At 55.5% G+C, this 27,074-nt stretch overlaps 1 protein-coding gene and 1 pseudogene across 2 annotated transcripts; one reads left to right on the top strand and one right to left on the bottom strand.

The window, feature by feature from the left end:
- Nucleotides 1-631: 631 nt before the first annotated feature.
- On the top strand, nt 632-26,179 carry PODN (podocan). Of its 2 annotated transcripts, none has more exons than XM_003308104.5 (11): nt 632-3,028; nt 10,507-10,873; nt 12,243-12,336; nt 15,312-15,376; nt 16,580-16,689; nt 17,908-18,064; nt 18,403-18,518; nt 19,083-19,740; nt 21,443-21,591; nt 22,696-22,903; nt 25,228-26,179. In XM_003308104.5, the coding sequence occupies exons 1-10, from the start codon at nt 2,940-2,942 to the stop codon at nt 22,874-22,876; spliced, it is 1,986 nt and encodes a 661-aa protein (XP_003308152.2). In that variant the 5' UTR covers nt 632-2,939; the 3' UTR covers nt 22,877-22,903; nt 25,228-26,179. The 2 variants fall into 2 exon arrangements, with proteins under 2 accessions (XP_003308152.2, XP_054538905.1); XM_054682930.2 differs by lacking the exon at nt 632-3,028 and adding an exon at nt 3,752-4,279.
- On the bottom strand, nt 13,536-14,097 carry LOC129143720 (HIG1 domain family member 1A, mitochondrial-like; annotated as a pseudogene).
- Nucleotides 26,180-27,074: the final 895 nt, after the last annotated feature.

Here is a 27,074-nt window from a genome sequence, read left to right as displayed (position 1 = left end):
CTTTCATCATGTAACATATTCAAAGGTTTTAGGGATTAAGGTGTGGATATCTTTGGGGCGGGGTTGGGGGGTATTCTTCCTATCACAGTGGTATTTTAGGGTGAGAGAGGAGAGCTTGCAGAACATGAGATTCTTGCCCTGGAGGACTCACAATCCAGTGGGAGAAAGAGGAAAAACAGCAAGAAAGTTCCAATAATAAAGAGTCTATATGAGATGTTATAGCAGCCCAGGAGACTCCTTGTGTACTTGACTTGGACTGAAGATTTTTCATTATTCTCTTCTTGTTCCCTGAAGAGTCTTGCCTTCATCAAGGTCCTTCAGATGGAATTCATATACCCCAAACACCACCATGTGATTTGATTCCTTAAATGTCCAGAAAATCAAGCTGCTGCCATAGCTATTTGGGACTTTACTGCTTAATAAGATCTCAGCCCTCAGCTCAAAGTAGGAGGAATTATTTTCTTCTTTGATGATGAGCCATAACAAGAGCTCATTGTTCCTTATCTCCTGTTTCTCATCGTCAAACCCCACTGAGAGCCTTCTTGTTCTTTACTCCTAGCTCTCTACCGTATCAATGTATGTCTTTCCTCCCTCCTCTTTGGAGTGTTCTTGTTTCTTATTGTTTTGAATTAGAAGGCACTTTCCCTGGGCAGTACAGAGGTTACTGTTTAATTCTTGCCACTTGTCATTTCTATTTTAATAATGTTTCCTGGCTATTTGGTCAGGTCTGGGTGATAGTTTTGCAGTAATAGCTACCATTTACTGAGCACTTACCATGTGACAGGTACTATGTAAAGTTCTGTACTTGCATTCTCCAATTTAGACATACTGTGAAGTGTAGGTACTATTTTTATATTCATTTGAACCTAGCTAGGATTTGAACCCAGCTCCAAGCTTAAAGCTTGTACTTGACACTATGTACTTCAGTAATATCAAACAGGAGCTGAAATTGAGGGGCAGCATGAAGGAATTGAAGCAGCACAAGTAGATTCAGGAAACCTCAATTTCAAACTCTGCCTTTACAATCCTTCTGAAAGAGGATTTGCTTCTAGAGCACCAAGGTTGCCTCCATTTTTCCACCAGAGACACTCAAAGTGATTCCTCCTGCAGCTTGTATCTATAGTAGCAGCCAACCACAAAGCACACATGGGCATTTGCTCAGCATTCCATAGAAGAGCCTATTTCTCTGGGAGGTGGTGAGTACTGGGTGTGTGGTGTGCCGTGTAGCTGGACCCTGAAACACCTTGGCCTTAGCAGTTATAAGTATAGAGAATATCTTCCCCACAGGGTTAGGATGATTAAGATATTTTAAGGATTTAGGATGGTGCCTGTCATTTATTAGGCACTCAGTATGTGCTGGCTCTCATTGTCCTAAAAGACTTTTAGTCCATGAGTATTCAAGCTAGTAGAATCCTGTCCTTTTAGCTCTACTTGAATCTAGGCTCAATGTTCAGGAGAAGACACGAGATGCATCTCTGTTGGTCCAGGTCCAATGCTGTGAATCATACCAACTCTTGTGAGTTTGAGCTCCAAAAGGACTGGAATTTGAGGCCAAAGAAGGCAAAATATTTTCCCTCCCCATTCTTGCTAAGTTCTTGGGTTGTTGGTGTAATGGAAACAGACAGTCCTGGGTTCAAATCTAGACTCTACATTTGCCTACTCAAGTTACCTGCCTGTTTCCATCATGGGAAGAACTTGGGCTGTGGAGAAGGGTAAACCTGGGGTCAAAACCCCAGCTCTGCCAGTGAATGGGCATTTTACTCAGTCAAGTATCCTTTCTGAGGCCATCTCTTTTCTATAAAGTGGGGCAGCTGCAGTTCTTCCTTTGCAGAGTTGTGAAGCAGAGCATAATGCATGTGGTATAACCAGGCTGCCATGGGGGCGGCAGCCAGTGAAAGGTCTGGAGCTGCTTTACAGGGGCCATTCATTCATTCACTCATTCAGGTTAAGGTTGAGCAAGGGGTCCCACGTGTGACTTACGCATCCTTCTCCCTCTTCAGTGGGAGGGCAGCCAGGTGAGGCAGCTGTGGATGCCCTGCCCACAGGCCAGAGCAGGTAAGGGGAAGAGGCTTGCTACACAGTGGAGGTGCCAAGTACCACCTAAGCCCAGCCGCATTGCCTGTTCCACCGCCGAAGGCCCTGGCGCCAAACAGTGTTGCTTCAGCTGGTAGTAGTTAATATTCCTTTACTTGGAAACATTTTCAGTTCCTGGGAGCAATATGGTGGCGTGAGGTCTCACTGTTCACCCGCCCTGTTTCTCTGTGACTGGGATCTGCATGTCCCCGACTCCGGCCCAATTTACCATTCTTCAAGGCTCACCAGGCTGTGGGCCCAGGGCCAACAGGGATGGGAGTGGAGGGTGGGGTGGAGCGTGGGGAACTTTTCCGGGAAGAGGCCCAGCAGGGTCTTGGCTGGCGGCCCCATTAGCCACGGCCCAGGACCCCAGGGTGGGAGAGTGAACGGAAAGGTACTCGTGCCTGGAGCGGTTGCAACATCCTCCGTAATGAGGGAGATACAGCTCAGAGGCACTGGGTCGAAGGACCCCTCTCCCCAGCCCTCCTTTCAGGTGTCGGGGCCTAAAGGGGGTCCAGTTCCAGTGCGGAAGGCTGGGAACTAGAAAGCGTCGCGGACCAGACAGCCCGCCTTCCCGGTCTCCCGGGTGGGGGTTCGGGGGGCGTGGTGCGGCGGCCGGGGCTGAGAGGGGTCGGTGCGGCGGCTCTGCCTCCCCGGGAAGTGGGGCCCGGCCAAGTCCCGAGCGGGGAGGGGCAGGCTTTCTCCTGCCCGCGCCTGGGGAGACCCTACGCCTGTGTCCGAAGGAGGCCGGCGTCCAGCAGATGCTCGCGGGGGGGTGGGGAGTGGGGGAGGGGGGCGGGAGAGAGGCGGGGAGGAGAAAACCCACAACAAAACTTGCGTCGCGGAGAGCGCCCAGCTTGACTTGAATGGAAGGAGCCCGAGCCCGCGGAGCGCAGCTGAGACTGGGGGAGCGCGTTCGGCCGGTGGGGCGCCGCTCGGCGCCGGGGCGCAGCAGGTACAGGGCGCTGGCGGCCGGGGTGGGCCGAGGGGCCGGGGGCTGAGCCCGGGCAGCGCACTCAGACGTCCCCGCCTCTCCGGATGGCTCCAGCAGCTGCCTGGGGCGGGCCCGCCGCATCTCACCCCCTCTGTAGGACCCTGCACCCAGGGCACGGCCGGAGATCTCCTCCTCTGGAGTGCGACCCCTGCGCAGTCAGGACCCAGGCAGGGGCCTTCTCCTCTCTGAGCAGAGGCTGGTCCCCGTCCCCAGGCCCCTCCCGCTGCGCACATCTGGAAAGAATCTGAGGGCGGATGGGGGCGGGGGCTGGAGTGGGAGGACGCCGGCGGGCGACAGGGAATGTGGGGGGCAGGTGGAACTGTGTAGGGGCGGGGACCCCTGTCATGAGAGCCTGGGCCCGAGGTATCCCCGCGTCTTTCCACGTCAACTCATCAGGCCCCCTAGCGAGTCCAACCTCCACCTCTTTATAGATAGAGAAACTGAGGCCCAGAGAGGGGCAGAGGTCTGGCCCCAGGGCGCGTCGGACGCCGGGTGGGTCCCCTCCGGGGCTCGGCTTCCCCGGCCACTGTGCCGCCCCAGCTTAGTGCCAAACACTAGTTGAGCTAAAGGTCTCAGCTGGCGGCCTGGAGTCCGTCTATCTGTCTACGCGGCTGCTTCCCAGCCGGGACAGCTGGAGGGAGGAAGGGGTGGGGGTCCGCGAAGCGCGAGGAGCGAGATCCGCGCCTTCCTGCGAATGCGGCAGAAGCCCCAGGTTCCAGGTCCCCGAGCCACAGCCCGGCCTGGGGCGGGAGACGAGATCTTGGCGTTGGAATACCTGACGCGCCGTCAGGTGGAAGAGGAGGTGGTGGCGGGGCAGCGAGGCTCCTGGCAGCCTCGGGGGCTGGGGCTAGGAGAGGCAGCCGCAGCCTTTTGGAGAGGAGCAGGCGCGGCAGCAAGGGGCGAGCACCCTGGCCCCGGTGCGCGCGGCACTGACTGAGCTGGTCCGGGAGGCGCGGAGGATGCTCACCCAGCGCTTGGAGTGAATTACTGACCTGTCTGCCCTTCGATTACCGGCTGGCCAGGGAAGGGGAAGCTGTGGTCTGCCCTGCTCCAAGAGGCACCACTGGTGTGAACCGGGAGAGCCCCTGGGTGGTCCCGTCCCCTATCCCTTCTTTATATAGAAACCTTCCACACTGGGAAGGCAGCGGCGAGGCAGGAGGGCTCATGGTGAGCAAGGAGGCCGGCTGATCTGCAGGCGCACAGCATTCCGAGGTGGGTCACTCAGAAGAGCCCGTGGACTGCCCTGGGAAAGACCAGGGGGGACTACTCTGGGGGTTCTGCTCCCTCATGTCCACTCTTAGGGCCCAAGACCCAGTCTACTCTAGCCTAGAGTGCAAGTTGAGGAATGTCAGAGTCACACGACTGTTTTCATGTCATCTGTGGGAGCACACTTTATCCCTTCTGTCTGAGTCTAGGATAGGGGATTACTAATGGTGGCACTTTTAGGCTTGGTGTAGTCATACATGCGAGTGCTGGCCGTGTCCTGCTTGGAACCCTTAATGAGTCCCTATCACCAACACTAGCATGGCGGTGGAGGCCCTTGGCCACCTAGGCCTCCCGCCCTGTTGACCCTTCCTTAAACACACGTCCCTCTCCTCTAGCCCCACCCCTACCTTTTGATCACACCCTACCTCTGCCTGGAGGGCTGTTTCTCCCACTTCGTCCACTTGGAGAACTCCTGCTCGGTCTTCAAGGCCAACTCAAGGCTCTGGGCAGGAGTCAGAAGACCAACATTTTACTCTTGGCCTTGGCTTTAACACACTAATTTGCAAACTGGGGGAGTCAGAGCAGATCATACTGCAGATCTTTAGATCTTTTCCAACTCTGCCTTTCACAAAGTCGTTCATTCAGCAAACATTTCCCCAGCACCCACTCCATGCTTGGGGAGACAGGGGAGGCCCAGCTGAGACTTGAAGGATAAAGCCAGCCAAGGTTGCTGTGGAAGCACCCAGAAACACCCTAACCCAGCCAAGGGGGCAGGAGAGGCTTCCCTGAGCAGGGGCATTTCAGCAGGAGCTTTCTAGGGATGGGCAGCAATGCCAGCCCTTTGTGCTTGAGCTCCAAATCTGCAGAATAGAAAGACGAACATGTAGTCTCAGGATTTCTATTAGAGTCAATAAGATGCAGCTGTTTGGGGCCCAGCACAGAGCAGGTGGTCAGTTGATTTGTACTGAATTTGAGTGGAGAAGGAAGGTAGTGCTGAGGGCTGAGGCTCCGCCTCTTGATTTGGGGCTCCCTTTCCCTTCCTTCTTCTAGTCCTACCTTAACCTCACACTTTGGGCCTTGAGGTTTGGTTCCCTGGTAGTGGTCAGGGGAGACAGTGGGTCCCACTTACTTTCTCAGTAACAGTAACCCCTGGTATGTCACACCTATTTGATGCCAGCGGTGACAGGCTGAGACTGCTATTTCATTTAATTCTCACAAGTAGCTCCCAACTCCATTTCTTAGACTAGTTAACAGAGGCTCGGAGCAGTAAAGTGGCTCATCCAGGCTTACACAGCAGTCAGAATTGGAACCCATGCCCTTCTGTCTCTAAAGCTCTCCATATGAGAAACACTCACTGCTGGCTGAGCTGCCCCGCTGTCCAGGGGTTTGAGATGTTCCTCACCAGGTGGACTTGAAACTCCTGGAGACCAGGGAGCTCCCCTGTTCTTCCCCACACACCTCCCACATGGCTGGGTACACAGAAGGGGCCTTGGGGGGCTTATCTTGCTCCATTCTTAGAAGAGCAAGGCTGGGTACAGTGGCTCATGCCTGTAATCCCAGCACTTTGGGAGGCCGAGGCAGAAGGCCAGAAGTTCAAGAACAGCCTGGGCAACATAGTGAGACCCCATTTCTAAAAATAAAAAATTAGCCAGATGCCAGGTGTGGAGGCACATGCCTGTAGTTTCAGCTACTCGGGAGGCTGAGGTGGGAGGATCACTTGAGCCCAGGAGCCCAAGGCTGCAGTGAGCCATGATTGTGCTACTGCAGTCCAGCCTGGGTAACAGAGGGAGACCCTGTCTCAAAAAAAAAAAAAAAGAAAGTTGGAAAATTTAGACTCAGATGGGTCAGTGGTATGGTCAAGGTCACACGGCAAACCAGGTAGTAGGGCTGGACCTTCCCAGTGCCTCACAGCCCTGAGAGTGGCTGGCGAAGCTGGAGGGACCACTCTCCAAGCCCTGTCTGTCCTTCCTACCTCTCCCTCCATTCCTGCAGTCCAGCACCTCTCTCTCTGCCAGGGGCAGGCCCCTTAGCCCTCACCTGTCCCAATTGCACAGCCTCGTGTCCACCCACAAACCTGCCTGTGTCACGCTCCTGCCTTTCAGTGGTCCTCGTCTTCCAGTGATAAGGACCACACTCCCTAACCTGCCCTTCACGTCTCTACTTTGTGGCCTGGGCTTGTGGCGACTGTGCATTTTTGTATCACTCCTAGTCCCTATCCCCCACCAGACAGTCTTGTGAGTGTGAACTGTCTTGCCTCTGGGCCTTTGCACACATTGACCCCCTTGCTTGTATGACCCTTTCCCTTTTGCCTGGTAGTCATCCCTTAGAATGGGATTATAATACTCAGCTTATACATAATGCTGCAGACCAGCACTGTCCAATAGAAATGTAACGTGAGCCACAAATGCAAGCCACATATGCAATGCAAAATTTTCTAGAGGTCTTTTTTTTTTTTTGAGACGGTCTCACTCTGTTACCCAGGCTAGAGTGCAGGGGTGCGATCACGGCTCACAGCAGCCTCAACCTCCTGGGCTCAGGTGATCCTCCCACTTCAGCCTCCTGAGTAGCTGAGACTATACAGGCGCATGCTACCTCACCTGGCTAATTTTTTGTATTTTTTAGAGAGACGAAGTTTCGCCATCTTGCCCAGGCTGGTCTCAAACTCCTGGGCTCAAGTGATCTACCTGTCTCAGCCTCCCACACTGGGATTACAGGCATGAGCCACCTTGTCTAGCCAGAAGCCACATTTTAAAAAGTAAAATGAAACTGGTAACATTTATTTAACCTGTTCAAAATATTATCATGTAATCAATATAACAATAAATGGGATTTGATGTCATTAATATTAATATTAATAAGGTATCCTACTTTTTTTTGTACAACGTCTTTGAGATCTATGGACACTACATTTTACACTTACATCTCTATGTGGACCAGCCACATTTCAAGTGCCCAGTAGCCACATGTGGCCAGTGGCTAATGGAGTGAACGGTGCAGCTGTGGGCCTCTGAAGGGCAGAAGCCACGCTGAGTCTTCTGTCTGGGTCCCCTGCTTCCTGTCATGCTTGGCCTAGGGGAGAGCAGCGTAGCATTGTTGATATGACGTGGGCTGGGAGCTCAGCTTTGCCACTTAACAGCTGTTCACTGGCTGACCCCATTGGGCTCAGCTCTCTGAGTTGTAAAGTGGTGATGATAACATTTTCAGTACGGTGCAGAATGTTAATATAAATTCAATATTTTTATGGATACAGTTTACAGATTTTTACAGATACCAAATGGAAGGTGAGGAGGCAGAACAGCCTGCCTGGTACGTGCACAGGATATGTGAGACCAGAGCTCCTTCCCCTGGATTCTTCTCCTTGGCCTTCTGCCCTGATTGAATTTGGGACCTGGGCCTGTGCCCACACTCTCGCTCTTAGAACCCCGGACTACAGTGGGGTCAGATGGGCAAGTGGCTAATGGCTGTTGAGCTGGCTGTGGAGTTTATGATGTGCTATGGGAATGATGGTCTGTAGACTGATGTTGGGTCAGGGGCAGGGGCAGCAGGGGTGTGGTGGAATGAGCGTAGGGCTGGGCTGCTGTGGGAGCCAGTTGCTGCTGCCGACTGATCCCTGGAGCCTGGAAGCTGCAGGTGTGCCGGGCTCCCTGGTTCTCTGCCGGGCCAGTGGCTGAGACCTGAGTCTCCATAAACCATGTGGATCTGTAGGGTCAAGCAAGCCTGGCTGCCACCCCTCCTGTCTCCTCTAGGGCCTCCTACTCCTTGGGACCCCTTTTACGCTGCCCCCTCACCCCCAGTCTGGGTGGGCAGTGGTTATTGGTACCAGGGTCTGTTGCCCCCTCCAGATGGAGGACAGGGATCTTTTCCACCTCACCTGTGTCCCCAGTGCCCAGTACAGGCCCAGGCACAAATAGGCCCTTACTTCAGAGAACTGGGTGAACCACCAAGTGAGACAAAGTGGTATCTGAACTCCCACAGCCACCACAGGGCAGCAGGAACTCAGAGGCGGCTACGATGTCTGCAACATCTTCTGGGAGGAGGTGGGCCTGGGATTGGGTCAGAAAGCCCAAACGAAGGGCCAGGCCAAGTGACTCATGCCTGTAATCTCAGCACTTTGGGAGGCAAAGATGTGAGGATCACTTGAGGTCAGGAGTTTGAGACCACCTGGGCAACATAGAGAGACCCCATCTTTACACAAAATTTAAAAATTTGGCTGGCACGGTTGTGCACCCCTGCAGTCCCAGTTGCTTGAGAGGCTGAGGCTGGAGGATCACTTCAGCCCAGGAGCTCAAGGTTACAGTGAGCTATGATTGCACCAGTGCACTCCAGCCTGGGTGACAGAGTGAGGCTTTGTCTAAAAAAAAAAAAAAAAGCCCAGCAAGATCTACAAGATCTAGACAAGGGAAGGAAAAGGAGCAGCAGCAGAGGATTCTGGAGTGAGCAGTGGTGTGGCAGGGGTGCAGACCATGCCCACGGAACAGACAATTAGTGGCAGGAAAAGCTAACGTTTATTGAGCACTTACTATGTGCAGTACATGCATTTCACTGACCCCTCTCAGTCTTCCCAAAAGGACAGTGCTGTTATCATCCCCAAGGATGGGGGAGAAAGCTGAGGTTTAGATGATTATAGTCACATAAGAGCCAGAGCTGAGGCCAGAGCCAAGGTTGCAGCCCTGGCCGCTAGCTCCAGTCATTAACATCATTGTCAAGCTCCCCAGTTTACAAAACCCTCCTAGGCCCAGGGTCTTACCAGACCCTTCTAGCTGCTTTATGGTCACGGTTTCTGATCTGGTGATGGGGAGAGAGGCTCAGCCTGAGCCAGTGCTTGTGGCCACTCAGCTCAGGAGTGAATGTCCCCCTTGCTGGAGGCATCCACAGCAGGTCCTTGCCGCTGTCCCTGCTGCTCACTTAGTGCAGCATGTTGCTGTGTGTCATTGCTGCAGTGGTGACAGCAGCTCCTCATCACCTAATTGCATCACCTTATCACCTCATCACCTAAAAGCCAGGTGCTTTGCATCTTATCTTACTCCACAGAAGCAGTGTGTTTAGATGTATTATCTGCATTGTACAGACAAGGAAACTGAGGCTCAGCAAGGTCAGAGGTGGGACTCAAACTGGGATTTGCCGGACCTGAGAGTCAGTGAACCTGAGCTACCAGCATGTCTTATCAGAGCCCAGAGATGTCTGAGTCCCTGTAAACAGAAACCAGGAACCCACCAAGAGCCAAGCCTACGCCACGGGACTGCTGGGACAATGGCATCTTTCAGCATCTTCCTGTATGGGCCTGAGATCATCCCCTGTACCCCATCCTTGCTGGACCCGGGGGCCATGCCAGGGAGTGGTCTCTGGCAGGTGGCAGTGGTCACTGAGCACATCAGGCCCTGGTGAGGGCAGCTGAGGGGATACACATCAGGAATGGGAGGCCATGAGGGCAGCAGCAGCTGTAGTCGCTGATGCTTTCTCTGTGCTGGGCTCTGGGCTTGACCTATACCCAGACACAGAGAGTTGCTCACAGCTCTCTGTGGGAAGAAGATACCTTTGCTATTCAAAACCCAACCCAACTAATGCTAAGCTCTGGGTGAACACAGTCGTGGGGAGCCCTGGGGCATCTCAGTGTCCTGCTGCTCCCCCTCTTCCCATGTTCATAGCACTGGAATTGGTTCCCAGAAAAGAAAATGCTGATTGCACAAGACAGAGGAAGGGCACTCTAGGCAGAAGGAACAGCATGTGCAAAGGCCTGGAGGGAGGAGCTATTCAATAGTCCTGTAGAACTGGGGGCAGTTGAGGGGACAGTTGGAAGAGAGTCAGGACCAAGTCAGGAAGACCTGAGAATGGCGAGCTGGAGAGCCGGGACGCACCCTGCCAGTGCTGGCTCACCATGGCCTGTGGCTGCTGGAGGAGGCAGGGGGTCTTCCCAGTGCCAGGATAGCAAGGGCTCAGCACAGTCCAGGTCGTGTCTCAGCTTCCCCTTCTAGGAAATAGGGGTACAGACTCCTTAGGGCCAAGCCTGCTGCTGAATGAAGGCTGCAGAAGGTTTTGCAGACCTGCCAGAGGACAGGGCTTTACCTCGTCCCCCGCCTCTGGAGGGCAGCCTGGTGGGGGTTGGGCAGGTGCGGAGGGCAGCAGTCAGTCATCGGCTGGGCTCTGAAGACAGTCCAGAGTGGGCCCTGCTTTGTGCTCGGGAGGGCCCCGTCATGACTTTCGAGGGCCCCAGCTGTGTCCACTGTACCTCACAGGTTCCGTCAGCCCTGGCGCCCAGGCGCATCTGACTCGGCACCCCCTGCAGGCACCATGGCCCAGAGCCGGGTGCTGCTGCTCCTGCTGCTGCTGCCGCCACAGCTGCACCTGGGACCTGTGCTTGCCGTGAGGGCCCCAGGATTTGGCCGAAGCGGCGGCCACAGCCTGAGCCCTGAAGAGAACGAATTTGCGGAGGAGGAGCCGGTGCTGGTACTGAGCCCTGAGGAGCCCGGGCCTGGCCCAGCCGTGGTCAGCTGCCCCCGAGACTGTGCCTGTTCCCAGGAGGGCGTCGTGGACTGTGGCGGTATTGACCTGCGTGAGTTCCCGGGGGACCTGCCTGAGCACACCAACCACCTATCTCTGCAGGTGAGGTCGGCGTTGCACCCGTGGTCACGGGGGCTGCCCCACACACCCTTGGTTCCCATCCCAGAACCCTGACACTCCCAGCAACCTGTTCACCCAGAACCTCCAGTATGTGCGGCTCTCCACTCCCAACCACAGGGTGCTGGGGCAGGTCAGATTTCTGGGGCCCTGGCCGCACCAGGTGACACCCTCCTGGTGTCCCACTCACGGAGCACTGTGATAGTACAATAAAACCCACTTTGCTCACTTAGAGTCCAGGCTGGGCCCAGTAAGTCGAGCCAGGCTCTGTCTGAAAATGGACACAGACCTGCCCAGCAGCTGACCCTCTGAATGCACAGCCACCATTACACGGTCAGGAAAACCAGAGCAAAGTAGACCTGACAGAATACTCTGGGGCCTCGGAGGATGGAGCGCTGTCTCCAGCCAAGGGGCAGGCTAGAATTTGGAATCTTGAGAGGTGGGACACAGTGTCCAGACCAGGAGCACCCTGGAGTGCAGGTGCACCCATCCTCACCTTGTGCGGCCCAGCAGCCCTAGGGAGACGGAGGGGCTGCGGCACCCGTTCCCAGAGGCGATCAGGCCTGGTGCGGGAGAGTGACTTGCCTACTGGCATCCACACTGGTGGGTCTGAGCTGGCGGCTGTGGGAGCCCAAGGCCAGGGCAGCCACTGAGAGAAAGGGCCACATTGAGGGCAGCTCTTACTGTTGGTTCCTTTGCTCTTTCATCCACACATCAACTCTCTCAGGCGCCTGCACTGGGCCTCTGGTCCTGTGTAGGGGCTGGGCATGGAGGCAGGGCTCGGCGTTCCCTGCCCTGTGCTTACAGTCAGTGGCGAGGCAGAGACTTCTTAAACAGATAGAGGCACCAGATGGAAATGGAAGGACTGTGTGTGTTGCCCAGAGCAACCTCCTAATCCAGCTCCAACCCAACCCAGAAAGGCTTCTGGAGGAGGTGGTACCTGCCCCAGCTTTCCATTCATTCCAAGTGGAGAGGGGACTGCAGGGCCAAGGAGGGGAAGGAAAAGTGGTTTCTGGCTTGGGGAGCAGCTGTGGTTGCCTGTCACGAGGTGGGAACGCTCCAGGAGCACGCCTGGAGGAGATAGCATGTCGAGTTTGAACTGCCCGTAGATGTCCATGTGTGGGCTCCCTGAAGGCAGGACCCACACTCCTGTTGTGATCACTGCTGTGCCCCAGAGCCCATATGCAGACCTGGCCCAGAGCTGGCACCGGGGGTCTGCTGCCATGGGGGAGAATTCCAAGGGAGGTGCCCAGCAGGTGGACTGGATTCTAGGACTGGAGCTATGGGTAGGGAATGGAGTCCAGGGCACACCCCACTAGGCTGATGCTGCTTCCTTGCGGCCCCTACCCCCTAGAACAACCAGCTGGAAAAGATCTACCCTGAGGAGCTCTCCCGGCTGCACCGGCTGGAGACGCTGAACCTGCAAAACAACCGCCTGACTTCCCGAGGTGAGGGGCCACCCAGAGCCCAGGGTCAGGGGCACCAAGTGGGGCCTTGGGGGCCTGAACGATGCTGGGTGCCCAGGGGGAGAGCTTGGCCCTGCGGATCTTGGGGTGTGGATGGAAGAGAGCAGGACCGGGCCGGGCTAGCAGTGGGGCTGCATGAGAACCAGCTCCACACGGGCAAGGGGGCTCCCTATTGTTGCCTGAATACTACACAGATATTTCTTTTTTTTTTTTGACATAGTCATGTACTTTAATAACAATACATATACCATGTTATCACCATGGAATGTAAATTCAGGTTAGACAAGAGAATTTCACGAGTGTAATAACATTCTGTGGTATATAAAAGTTTGTGTATACTGTCTGGCCAAACCAGCATATGCTCATAAGTCATTCATCAATTCCATTACAGGTCATTTGTTTAGTTGAATGTTTATAAGCAAAATAAAATAAAATAAATAAAAAATAAAATAATATAAAATAAAATAAAAATAAAATAAAATAAATAAAAAATAAAAATAAGCAATGCACACATTTTTAAAGCGTTCACTTACCTTTGCATGAGTTAAAATACAGGATTCTATTTCAAGATGACATTTAAAAATGATTCTAACAGCAGCAAAAATATAATTCTGCAATTACGAAAGAACTAAACTAGAATCCATAAGTTATTTTCATGTTTACACTTGTGATTCTTTAATAAATACTATTACTATGCAACTCTATCGTAAACTTTCTAAATTTGGTTTAAACACACACATAGATAGTATCAGTTGTGGGAGGCTTTACAAGTTATATTCCATGCACTTTTGGACAGAGTTCTAAAAGAGCCAACCAGTCCACAAGACAGGCAGAAAAAAGTTAAATTAACTGGGGCAAATAGGACCCTTATATAACATCCAACATACGAGATTCTGCAGCAACTGGGAGTACGTCAGGGTTGGCCTGGACAACCCCAGTGCCCTCCCATCCTTGTGTCTCCAACCCTTTCTCCTCCTTGGACTTGAGACTCAAAGGTCTGCCTGCCTCCTTGACATTTTCCCTAGACGTCCCTGTCTTCTTTATAACTAACTTCATCTGAACAGTTTAAGAAGGTGGACATTTCAACACCATCAAGCGCATTCAGGTGACATGTTTCAAGATGTCTAACTAGGCCGGGCGTGGTGGTTCACGCCTGTAATCCCAGCATTTTGGGAGGCCAAGGCAGGTGGATCGCCTGAGGTCAGGAGTTCGAGACCAGCCTGGCCCACATGGCAAAACCCCGTCTCTACTAAAAATACAAAAAATTATCCCGGCGTGCTGACAGGCACCTGTAATCCGAGCTACTCAGGAGGCTGAGGCAGAAGAATCACATGAACCCAGGAGGCGGAGGTTGCAGTGAGCTGAGATCACACCATTGCACTCCAGTCTGGGCAATAAGAGTGAAAAAAGCTGTCTAACTAAAGCAAGCTCCTCCAACAAGACCAAGACAGCATCTCTCCTTCTAAGGCTTAGGATTTGCCCAGAATTCCTGATACATGGACTAGCCCATACCAACAGTCATGGCTCCTATAACAAAGCCTTGAGCTGCCACATGCATGTGGATCAGATGAAGGGACATTTTCGTGTTTCCCATGCTCTTCAATTTGTGTAATCCCTATGCAACAATGGCTGCAAAGCCTGCCATTCCAATGGGACAAATGGTGCCTCTTTAGCTTTCTGAAGAAGTTTGGATCCCTGATCTTCATCATGTGAAAAATGGGAAACCTCTGTGTCTGCTGACATAGTGATTGGTTGAAGGATCTCCCTAGAGCGAGAAAATCTCTTACACGCCAGCCAGCTTCTGATCCCTCCCGTGCACCCCAGGCAGGTGTTTCTAAGACCTGGGGGATGCGCAGGAGAGAGGCTTCAGAGAAGCTGAGCTTCCAGAACCTTGTCACAGGATCTTCGGTTCCGAGGGCCTTTAGAACCCAAGAGTTGTAGAGTCCTCACATTTTAAAAAGATTTTTTTTCCCTGATGACGAAAATAACATCTGACTGGGATAGAAACTTTGTAAAATAAAATGGAAAGAGAAAATTTCTCATAATTTTGCCACTTGGAATTAACTACTATTGACATTTTGGTAAATTTGTTTCCATTTTTAAAAAAGCAGCTTTCTTGAAGTATCATTTATATACCGTAGGATTTACCCAATTTGAAGGTATAATTGGCTGAGTTTTAGTCAGCGGTGCAGCCAGCACCACAGTCCGGTGGTCTTTTTTCCTTTGTGTTTTAAACTCGTGGCTGAACACATGCTATGATATCACAGCCTGCTTTGTTTCTCTTAGCCGTCGGCTCAGCCGCCTCTCTCGTGTTGCTAAAGCCTCTCATTGACCATCATCTTACATAGTGGCAGCAGGGTGTTCCATGGAGAGACATGCCAGTTTATATAACTGTTCCCTCTTGTTAGATATGTGGGTGAGGTCCAGCATCTGGGGGTCTTGGAGCCCAGAAACGAGAGTCAGAGGCCAGCCTGGCAGGGCTCCCGGTAGCAGCCGAGTCCTGACACATCTGCCAGATGGAGCAGGGGTGAGCCAGGTGGTGAGGAGGCCCAGAGCCGCAGCCCCACCCTGCATGGAGCCATTCCCGGCCCGGCCCCCCTGCCTGTGGATGGGGCTGTGACCTTCTGGGGCTCTCCTGGAGGGGAGCACTTCTTTCTGGCAGGAAAGGGTCAGGCTGGATGCTCTGCTGCTGGCCTGACCTCTCAGGGGTCATCCCCACTCAGAGCGAGGAGTTAGTCTCTCAGAAGACAATAACTGCCTGCTCCTCTGAGCCTGGGCTCATGTGAGCAAGGAGAAAGAACAGGGCTGGGCAGGCCCCCCGACTGCTTGGGAGGGGATCTGAGCTGCCTCTGCCTCCCCAGTCCTGGCAGGCGGGTGGGGAGGAGGGTGGGCGCTTGCTGTGCTTCCCTGTAGCATCTCCTCCATCCAGGGCTCTGACCAATGCCTGTCCTTTGAAGGGCTCCCAGAGAAGGCGTTTGAGCATCTGACCAACCTCAATTACCTGTACTTGGCCAATAACAAGGTGAGGGGCTTGAGGCAGGGTGGGGGGTTGCTGCCCTGTCCTCCAGGCATTGTCTTCCCTGAGTTCCATGAACTTTCACCAGGGCCTTTCTGGACTCCCTGCTGGGTCCTTGTTGCTGCTCAGACATGGCCCTGGGTCGGGGGTGGGGGAGACACGGACCCCATGCCTATAACTCAGGGCATCAGAGTGTGTCAGGTCATGAAGACAGAAGCCAAGGCCCACAGGAGTGTAGAGGGGGAAGAGCTTGTCCCCACTGGGGAAGGCATAGCTGGTGGGCTTCCTGGAGGAGATGGTATTTGAGCAGGAGCATGGAGGGTAATAGGATTCTAGGCAGGGGCCCCAGGGTGGGGGGCACTGCAGTAGAAGGAATGTCATGAGTGAAGGCACAAGGGTACTCATGTTCAAAATATTTGGTGTGCTCCAGAGCTCTGTCCCAGCCCCTTCTCTCTCTGAACTCTCTGGAGGTGACCTGTGCCCTCCCAGACTCTGTCTCCCATCTGCATCATGGCCGTGTCCAGTGGCTGTCTCCAACTCTTTCTGCTCCTTGGACTTGAGACTCAAAGGTCTGCCTGCCTCCTTGACATTTCCCCTAGACATCCAGTGGAAGGAAGCTACAGCTTCCCGCCCGCAGCACCCAGACCCAGTCCTCCTCTGTCATCCCAGCTCTGCAAGGGGGCATCTCCAGCCACCTACAGCCCCACTGGTCCAAGCCACAAATGGTGCCTCTGGGCCCTGAGCTTCCTCACCATGTCCAGTCCCATTGAGGTCCTCAGCTCTTACCGCACTGGCCCCCATCCCTCACCTGGACGCTTGCCTCCTCACTTGCCTCCTCACTTGCCCCCCATTCTTGGAGAAGCCAGAGCAACCTTAAAGTCACACCCATCGCTTCTTGGTCTTTTGGCTAAGATCAGGTGTAAAAGCCACAGCCACCTCTGCCCCTTATCCACTCGGGATGAACCCAGGAGGACGGGCAGGGCAGGGGACAAGTCCTGAGGGCCTTGAATGCCAAGCTGAGTGCTGAGGACAGCCAGAGAGGTTTTGTTTTTGTTTTTGCAGAGGGGGTGGGACAAGTTTCAATTTGAGAAAGATGGCCTGGTTGCAGGGAGACACAGTGAAGGGGCCCCGGTGGGCAGCAGGCAGTGGGACCCACAGCTGGCCTCTGCTCCTCCATTGCTCTTTCGGCCCCAACTCTTCCCTTCCCAGCTGACCTTGGCACCCCGCTTCCTGCCAAACGCCCTGATCAGTGTGGACTTTGCTGCCAACTATCTCACCAAGATCTATGGGCTCACCTTTGGCCAGAAGCCAAACTTGAGGTCAGAGGTCGGGGGTGGTCAGGGCTCGGGCTGGGGCAAGGGGAGGGGCTGAGGTGGAGGCTGCCATCCTGTGTGAGGCAGAGACAGGTCCCGAAGGAGGCCCTGCACTCAGGGCTGTGGTGGAGGGACACCCAGGGGCCCTAACAGAGGAGGACAACTCGGGCCAGGAGGTGAGGACAGAGAGTGTTGTCTACAGGAATTGTGGTGAACCAGTGAGGATGTCCCCACTTTCCCAGCCCCTGGGGAAGGGGAGCATCTTTCAACAGGCAGAACTGCCCTTCGCTGAGCTGCATTGGGAGGAGCAACCGCCCCCCAGCATAGGTGTGCGAGGGAGCAGTGTGGTGCAGGCGGGGTGGGGGGCTGCCGGGGAGCCGCCTCCTGGACAGTTTGGGGGCTGGACAACCCCAGTGCCCTTCCATCCCTGCGTCTGCCATCTCAGTGACTCTCTCCATCTGTCTGAGGACCCAGGACCACTGTACATGGCCCCATCCCACAGACAGAGGCTCAAGACGGGCCACACAGCAAAACTGAGCCGTGTCTGTCACAGATGACCCTTGTTCCTTGTCTTCCCTCCTTCTAGTATGTTGGCTCCACGAGGGCAGGGTCTGTCTCATTGGTCATGTCCACTGTTATGCCCTCAGTCTAGAACAGCTCTGGCATCTCATATATATATTTATTGATACACCTTTTATATATATATGCATATATCTCTATTTAATATATTATATTACATAATATATTAACTATATATTTGCTGAATGGATGAGGGCCACCTCCTCTGAGACAGGCCCTGTGCTGGCACTAGGGCCGAAGAGGCAGGCAGAGATAGGCCCTGTGTTTAGGAAGTCCTAGGAACTCAGAGCCAGGCTGCATGGGGTTGACAGGCAGGGATGAAGGGGCCGCGAGTCAGGCAAGGACTCCAGGGCTGAAAGGGTCAGGGGTCAACTGAGACCTTGAAAGGCGTGGAGGGGCCTCTGCCAGGGGTCGGGAAATCCTATTTCTCCCGCTAGCTTATGGGACCACCTGTGGTGGGGCACGGCCCCTTCTGGTCCTTGGTTCTGTCAGCTGTGTAGGCAACATCTGAGGTGCTTCTAACTCTGTACCCTTGAGTTTGGATGGAAGGAGAGCAGCCTGGGCAAGGGTTTAGAGGCTCACCAGATGAGCTGGCGCAGGGCCTGGGGAGCCCAGGTGGGTGAGGACCTGTGCCTTGACCCCCAGGTCTGTGTACCTGCACAACAACAAGCTGGCAGACGCCGGGCTGCCGGACAACATGTTCAATGGCTCCAGCAACGTCGAGGTCCTCATCCTGTCCAGCAACTTCCTGCGCCACGTGCCCAAGCACCTGCCGCCTGCCCTGTACAAGCTGCACCTCAAGGTGGGCAGGGGAGGGGTAAGGAGGGGCACAGCAGACCCCACGGCCAGGGCACTGGGGCAGGGGCCTGCAGGAGAAGAGCTCAGGCCCACATGGGCACAGGTGCTGCCCAAGTGGGGCCCTGGGGCTGACAGCAAGGAGTCTACTGTGGAGAAGTGGGCAGAAACCGGGGCACCTGGCCAGTGGGTTGTGTGTGGCGTTGGTGGCCCCACACCTGGGTTGCTTCAGGTCTGGGTGCCTTCCTGGTGGCTTCCCAGACTCCTCTCCACACCTCATCCCGAGGCCCTGACCTTGCCCTCGGCCCTCCATCACACTCTCCTCCCTTCCCTTCCATCCCCCAGAACAACAAGCTGGAGAAGATCCCCCCGGGGGCCTTCAGCGAGCTGAGCAGCCTGCGCGAGCTGTACCTGCAGAACAACTACCTGACTGATGAGTGCCTGGACAACGAGACCTTCTGGTGAGTCCTTGTCTCACCAGATCCTTGGCGTGACCACGGGGCCCGGGAAGCTCCTTCAGGGCCAACCATCCAGCCCAGCCCAGCCCCTCACGCACGTCCCCTGCCCACCTTCCCTGGAGAAGGAACTTTAAGCCTTGTGCCTCTGTTGACATTTCTGTCCCTGGGAACAAGGACTATGTAGAAGTAAGGCCTTCCAAGATTCCAGTGAGGCAAAGAAGCGTTGGTGGAGGCTGGCTTCTTGGTGCGAAATACAGACTCGGGCATTCTTGCTGAAGGCAAATGCATTTTCATTTTTCTAAGGGACCAGGGTAGCCATAAAAGGCTATCAAAAGGTTAAATAGTGGTCTTCAAGTAAACTCCTGTGTGTCAGAAAATGCCGGATCCTTCCTACACCAGAATATCATTGAGTCAACCCAAGGAGCAAGGACTGAGGGCCCACAGTCAGTGAGCAGCAGAGCTGGGAGGAGCTAGTGGCAATTCCCCAGCCACATCTCTTGGGAATCGTGGTGGAAACGAGCACAATATGGGCTCTTGCCAACTGTCCTAATTCCCTCCCTGCCCCAGGAAGCTCTCCAGCCTGGAGTACCTGGATCTGTCCAGCAACAACCTGTCTCGGGTCCCAGCTGGGCTGCCGCGCAGCCTGGTGCTGCTGCACTTGGAGAAGAACGCCATCCGGAGCGTGGACGCGGACGTGCTGACCCCCATCCGCAGCCTGGAGTACCTGCTGCTGCACAGCAACCAGCTGCGGGCGCAGGGCATCCACCCACTGGCCTTCCAGGGCCTCAAGCGGTTGCACACGGTGCACCTGTACAACAACGCGCTGGAGCGCGTGCCCAGTGGCCTGCCTCGCCGCGTGCGCACCCTCATGATCCTGCACAACCAGATCACAGGCATCGGCCGTGAAGACTTTGCCACCACCTACTTCCTGGAGGAGCTCAACCTCAGCTACAACCGCATCACCAGCCCGCAGGTGCACCGCGACGCCTTCCGCAAGCTGCGCCTGCTGCGCTCGCTGGACCTGTCAGGCAACCGGCTGCACACGCTGCCACCTGGGCTGCCTCGAAATGTCCATGTGCTGAAGGTCAAGCGCAATGAGCTGGCTGCCCTGGCACGAGGGGCGCTGGCGGGCATGGCTCAGCTGCGTGAGCTGTACCTCACCAGCAACCGACTGCGCAGCCGGGCCCTGGGCCCCCGTGCCTGGGTGGACCTCGCCCATCTGCAGGTAAGCGGAAGGGAGGGGGCTGAGCCATGCCCATGGAGGGGGGTACTGGCATGGCTGCCCTGAGCCCACCTGTCTGAAGGGTGAGGAGAAGGGCTGGGTGGTGAGGGAGGTTCCTCTGGTATGGCCAGGCTGAGCTCATTCACCTTCAGGTATCTGCTGGGGATGCTGGCTAAGGCGAAGCTAGGCCTTAGGGGAGGCAGGAGGTGGGTCAGGCAGAGGGTGTGGCTGGCATGCCAGGGTGAGCCCAGCCCACCTGCAGGTATAAGAGTGAGGGGCAGAGTACAGCTGGTATGGCCAAGTTGAGCTCACCACCTGCAGATACAGGTTTGAGAAGGGCTGTGGAGGTAAGGAAGGTCATGGCTGCAGGTAGGGGCCCTAGGCTCAGGAGGACCAGGGGCCAGTTCGGGTGGTATGTATGGGAGAGTCAAGCTCACCCCTTTGCAGGCACAGGAGTAGGTATGTGGGGAAGGCTGGGCTTTGGGATGGGAGGTAGAGGGGACAGCCTGAGCTGTGGGCCCACCTCACCAGTCTGCAGAGGGCTGGAGATGGGGATCTACTCATGCTTTCTGGGGCTGGCCAGTCGATGTGGCTGCTGTGACCACATGGTCAGAATTAGGCAGGGATGCCTGGGCACATAGTTCACTTTGGTAACAAAACCCCCAACTCAACCAGTGTGGGTGAAAGAGAAATCCACTCTGTACGCTGGCTCATGCCTGAATCTCAGCAGTTAGAAAGGCTGAGGCAGGAGGATCACTTGAGCCCAGGAGTTTGAGGCCTGCCCGGGCAACGTAATGAGACCTCATCTCTACAAAAAAATAAATTTAAAAAAATTTAGCCCCGTGCAGTGGCATGCACCTCACCCTGGGAGGCTGAGGTGGGAGGATCACTTGAGCCTGAGGAAGATAGAGCTGGCAGTGAGCTATGATCACGCTACAGCACTCAATCCTGGACGACAGAGTGAGACCCTGTCTCAAATTAAAAAAAAAAAAAAAAAAAGGAAACTCATCAGAGAACCTGGGAGGGAGGGTGGGGTGCTGCCAGTTAGGCGCTGCCCAGCGGCTTCAGCGGCTCCCTGTGGGAACCCACTTTCCTGACTGCCCTCCCCTGGATGCCAGGCATGTGATGATCTGAGACAGAATGGCCGGGGGACTGGCTGTTGTGCTGGGGTCACTGTGGGTCTCACACCGTTGCTCCTGACCTCTGCACGTGTGGCCCCTGAGGTCCATAAGTGAGCAGTCCCACTCAAGCAGCTCCCACTGCACCCATCCAGGGCCAGTGGGGTGAGATTCAGAGTCTGGAGGATCCCTGGGCTCTGCCCATTTGAGATCTTTGGGAATGACCAAGTCTAATGGGAATGACAAGTGTGTCAGGAGGTAGGACTGTGACACCCAAACATCTTGGCTGTGGGTTTATGTGGGAAGGCACAAGAAGCTGGGTAGGACGTTCATCAATTAGAATAAGGGTTTGGAGTCAGGCGCACCCGGCTACAGCCTTTTATAGGTTATGTGACCTTGGAAAGATCACTTAACCTCTCTGAGCCTCTATTTCCCAATCTGGGAAGTGGGGATAATTATAGACACCCCCCTCCTCCACACAGGGTTATTGTTAGATGTAGATAGGCTGGGGGCTTGGTGGGAGTTTTGTAAGCTGTTAAGTGCTTTGCACAGGTGGGAGTCCCTGACTCCCTTGGTCGCCCCTGCAGCTGCTGGACATCGCCGGGAATCAGCTCACAGAGATCCCCGAGGGGCTCCCCGAGTCACTTGAGTACCTGTACCTGCAGAACAACAAGATTAGTGCGGTGCCCGCCAATGCCTTCGACTCCACGCCCAACCTCAAGGGGATCTTTCTCAGGTAGGAGCCCACTCGCGGCCCTGTACACACCCCCGTGGGGCCCACCCCGGCTCCAACGGGACAGTTGATGCACGTGGGAACAGCTTGGCTCCACTGCTGCCTGTGTAACCACGGCTCAGCTCTCAAGGGTGGGGACAGTCCTGGCCAGGCCCGATATGGTTCCTAGGTTTGTAAAAGGGCTTTGGAAACGTTAGAAGCCAGTGCGCATGGGTGTTGTGAATGTTACTGTGGCAGAAAGGATGCTGGACAACGTCTTCCCGGTTTGCAGCTGAGAGAGCTGAGGCCCTGAGAGCACAGGTGACTGCTGTGTCTGCAGCCATCCAGGCTGGGTCCGGGCCTCATACTCAGGAATAGATGTTCAGGTCCTCCCTGGGTTCTGGGACTAAGAGATGGGGATTTGGAGTGATTCAGGGGATGCAGCTCCCTGAGGATATGAGGGGCTTCCATGCAGCAGAGCCAGGGTGGTTCTTCCCAGCACTTCCCACAATCCCTGCCCCCAAATCAGAGAGAAGGAGACAAGGCAGAGATGAGTGTGCTCCCAGGAGCTCGGTTGCCCAGAAAGCCCGGGGCTTGATGATATCAGGGTGGCTTGACATGTGCCTCAGGCATCTGCAGGGTAGCTGAAGCACAGAGAGTGAGGGGCCTGAGATCAGAGCCACAGCCTCCACCTTTCCACCCCTGAGTGTGGCCCTGGCCTGGCTCAGCGCTGGCCTTGCCTGTGTGCCACTCCACATCAGGCACTGCGGTGACCCCTGGCTACCACAGCCCAGGAGCCTCAGGCCTTGGGGTTAATGCCAGGGATGGCATAGAGACAGCTCCCAAAGTTGTGGCTTCCAAAATAGCAGTGAGAGTGTGCGCAGAGAGAGACCCCTCACTTTGTAGAGACTGGCCCAGTGCCAGCCCCACCACAAGCTGCAGCTGCCCTGACCGGCCTGTACCTTCCATCATGTACTGCGCTCTCAGCCCCTGGCCTTTCCCGCCTGCTGCACCACTTTCCGGGAGGGCCATTCCCTCCCCTGTTACCTTCTGGAGAGGCCAGTCGGGAGAAGGGAGGGTTCCTTGGGGGTTGGGCTCCTGGCATTGACTGCCTCGATGCTCACACAGGTTTAACAAGCTGGCTGTGGGCTCCGTGGTGGACAGTGCCTTCCGGAGGCTGAAGCACCTGCAGGTCTTGGACATTGAAGGCAACTTAGAGTTTGGTGACGTTTCCAAGGACCGTGGCCGCTTGGGGAAGGAAAAGGAGGAGGAGGAAGAGGAGGAGGAGGAGGAAGAGGAAACAAGATAGTGACAAGGTGATGCAGATGTGACCTAGGTATGTGGCCTGTATGGGGCAGCACTCACTTCTGCTCCCTGCATTTTCCCCTTCCTGACCCTGGTAGAGGGTCTTTCTGTCCATTCTTCACCCTCTCGCCTCTGCTTCATCCACCCATTTAGCAAATTTATAAGAGCACTTGGGATGTACCAGGCCGTGGGTGAAAGGTTGAAGCCTACGGGAGGCCCACACCTTCCAGAAGATTCTCACCCAGCATGAGGGTGCTGTCACGGGAGAGACCGGGGGGCACTGGACATGTGGGTCGGGGCTCAGGAGTGAGGTCTGGTCTGGAGAGAGGGATCCAGGCATTGTTAGCCTTGAAACAATCACTCAAGCTGCAGGGGGCTGGGGAAGCTTGCCATGGGAGAGTGAGTGAGGGGGGCAGGTGACTGAGACAGAGCAGTTAGGAAAGGAGGTAGGAAAACCCCAGACTGCCGTGGGCAGAGGGCATTTGCACATGTATGTAACACAGGCACCTACGTGTGCACATGCACACAAATGCACACGGATGCACCAACACACATACATTCATGTGCACACACGTCTCAACATGTACACACATCCACAAACCATGCAGAGGCAGAACACACACACCACACACATGCACACAGACACACATACATGCTTGTACCCCATGACACATTTGCATGCCTAGACTATGTACATACTTGCACACACGTGTGTACATGCATGTGAGTACATGCACACAAAACACCCATGCGTACCCACGTATACAGGCCCTTACATGCACACCTGCATGCACACATGTACACATGATGCGTGCATGCACCGGCCTGTCTAGAAGTGGGGACTTGGCTGTGTCAGTGCTGCTGAGGGGCTGAGGGAACTGAGCACTGAGGGAGCTGACCACTGCGGAGCACCTACTGGATTTTTCCACCTGGAGGCTGTCTGTGACTTTGTAGCAGTAGGGGAAGCTGGGATGAGAAGAGCAGCTGGAAAGGAAGTGGGTCCAGGCACTGCAGACCAGCCTTTTGAGAAGTTTGGCTGTGAGAGATGAGAGAGGGCAGAGGTGGGAATGGGGTGTGAAGTTCAGGAAGCGCTCATTTTCTGAGCCTCACAGGAAGCAAAGGCCTCTCGAGGGGAGCCCTGTGTGAGGGGCTCTGGGAAGATGCCCCGACACACACATGCATCTTCCACACGCACCCTCTTAAAGGAGGGGGCTGGCTTGGGTGCTGGTGGGAAGAGGCTGGCCTGGAGGGGGAGTCACCGATGTAGGAAAGAGCTGGCTTTGAGGGCCCCTGTGGGAATGGTAGAAGTTGCTGGCTTTAGCAGGAGGAACAAAGGGCAGGGTGGCTGCTGTCACAGGCAGATTGGTGGCTTGGTGGCCAGATGTGAAGCCATGTCAGCCGGATGCCTCCAGTCTTCCGTTTTCTCTGTGCAGCAGGGAGGTGCTCCGCAGACCAAAGGTATGGAGAAAACGGACAGGTGGATCCACCCACAGCTGGGTTTTTCAGCCAAGAGTTCAGGACAGGAGGGCAAGGAACAAGGGAGTGTGTTGGCCGGAGGCTGGCTGCAGGCATGGGTCCTGGGGTCAGGTTGGGTAGGGAAGGAGGTGCAGATAGGAGGGCTGGTGGGCAGGGACTCAGAGAAAGACATTGGAGAGGAGCCAGGAGCAGCCGTGTGGTCGGAGGAGAGAGGAGAGCTGGTGAGGAGTGAGCCAGGCTGGGGGTCACAGGGCCAGGACGTAGCCGTGGGAGGGGCTGCCGGGCCACTGTTGAGTGTTGACTGAAGTAGGGCCTGGGACAAAGAGGAACCAGAGGGGGCTGTTGAGGGCCACTTGGGTGGGTGACAGAGGGAGCTGGGAGAGGGGCGCAAGTTGATGGTGAGAGAAGAGTGTGCACAGGGTTGGGTATCCGCAAGTGTGGAGGGGCTGGCAAGAGGCTGAGCTTGGGGGTCACCTTCCCCAGTTCCCAGGGCCCGGGAGTATGAAGGTAGAGCTGGTTCTCTGAGGCGTTGTCCTCACACAGAGTTGGGGTGGGCGACAGGGTGACTGGCCATCCAGTGGGGACACCACAGCCCTCATGAGGGGCTGTGGAGTCCTGGGGTGGGTGAGAATCTGCCCCATCTCAGGTCAGTTGAGTGGGGCTCTGGGAGAAGCCCTGGGGAGTGGCTGGTGGGGCCCAAAGGCCTTCTGGCACCCCGCTGGCTCTGGGCTCCCAGGGCCAACGCTCCCTCCCTACTCACAGTAGCCTGGCCTTTCCAGAGCCCCCTCCAGCAGGGCTCCCCACAGCAGGTCCCCTCAGGCTGCTTGGGCTGGTGGGTCTGCCCTGAGCTGGCCCCTGACTCTCTTACATGTTCCACAGGACGATGGACCGCCGGACTCTTTTCTGCAGCACACGCCTGTGTGCTGTGAGCCCCCTACTCTGCCGTGCTCACACAGACACACCCAGCTGCACACATGAGGCATCCCACATGACATGGGCTGACACAGTCTCATATTCCCACCCCTTCCCACGGCGTGTCCCACGGCCAGACACGTGCACACACGTCACACCCTCAAACACCCAGCTCAGCCACACACAACTGCCCTCCAAACCACCACAGTCTCTGTCACACCCCCACTACCGCTGCCACGCCCTCTGAATCATGCAGGGAAGGGTCTGCCCCTGCCCTGGCACACACAGGCACCCACTCCCTCCCCCTGCTGACATGTGTATGCACACGAATGTGCGAACGGCCCTCCAAAGCCTATGCCACAGACAGCTCTTGCCCCAGCCAGAATCAGCCATAGCAGCTCGCCGTCTGCCCTGTCCATCTGTCCGTACGTTCCCTGGAGAAGACACAAGGGTATCCATGCTCTGTGGCCAGGTGCCTGCCACCCTCTGGAACTCACAAAAGCTGGCTTTTGTTCCTTTCCCACCCTATGGGGACAGGAGCCTTCAGGACTGCTGGCCTGGCCTGGCCCACCCTGCTCCTCCAGGTGCTGGGCAGTCACTCTGCTAAGAGTCCCTCCCTGCCACGCCCTGGCAGGACACAGGCACTTTTCCAATGGGCAAGCCCAGCGGAGGCAGGATGGGAGAGCCCCCTGGGTGCTGCTGGGGCCTTGGGGCAGGAGTGAAGCAGAGGTGATGGGGCTGGGCTGAGCCAGGGAGGAAGGACCCAGCTGCACCTAGGAGACACCTTTGTTCTTCAGGCCTGTGGGGGAAGTTCCGGGTGCCTTTATTTTTTATTCTTTTCTAAGGAAAAAAATGATAAAAATCTCAAAGCTGATTTTTCTTGTTATAGAAAAACTAATATAAAAGCATTATCCCTATCCCTGCAGCCTGTGGCTATGTCTGTGCTTGCTTCCTGCCAGGTGCTGGCCTGGTGCCGGGTGGAGGGGGCAGGATACAAGCCCCTCAGCACCCTGGCCAGAACAGCAGGCATCAGTGGAAAGTCCAGTTCTCGGGGCCCGCAGAGTAGCTGCACAGGCAGGCATCCTGGGAGAACAGGGCATAGCCTCAGGCGAGGGGGCCTGAGGTGTGTGCCGATGGCCCACTCGGGAATAGTAGGTGAGGCCTGAACCAGCACACGCGGCCTGTGAGCTTGCTGTGCATTCCCAGAGGTGGAGCATCCAAACAAAGGACCTCATGGGCTTTGGGCCTGTTAAGGGCTCACCTGGAGGGTCATGGGTCACTTTTGCACTGACAGGGTGGATTCTAGAGGAGAGCAGGGGACTGGAGGCAGGCCTGGGAGCTGGAGCAGAGCCGACTTGGGGGCCCAGGTCTCCGCAGACCTTTCCAGGAAAGAGCTAACAGATGCACCCAGTGTGCTTCCCACCCCAGTGGGAGAGCTGCCACTGGGAGGTGGTACCCAGCTCTGAGCTAAGAAGAGCCTCTGATGGGCAGAGCTGCCCCACTGTGGGTTGAGATGCTCGGGAAGTGGTGACCTCCCTGCTGCTGGAGGTGTGTAAGGATGCTCCTGCCAAGTCCACTAAAGAGCAGACTCCTGCCTTGTGCTGGGACAGACTCGATTGCTCAAGGGGTCTTAGAGATGTGACACCTAGAAGGGGCTGCTAAGCTTGTCTGCATGAAGGTGGGATGACCGATTGCATGACATCTGACCTCTCCCAGGTGAGGAGGCCTCAGGGAAGGAAGGATGCTCTCGTGGAGACCTGCAGCCCCCAGCCCTGCAGTGGGAGGAGGTGTCCTGGGGTCGTGCTCTTCCCAGA

The sequence above is a fragment of the Pan troglodytes genome, chromosome 1, assembly GCF_028858775.2.
Source record: "Pan troglodytes isolate AG18354 chromosome 1, NHGRI_mPanTro3-v2.0_pri, whole genome shotgun sequence".
NCBI classification, from domain to species: Eukaryota; Metazoa; Chordata; class Mammalia; order Primates; family Hominidae; genus Pan; species Pan troglodytes.
This window is presented reverse-complemented; position numbering and strand designations above follow the sequence as displayed.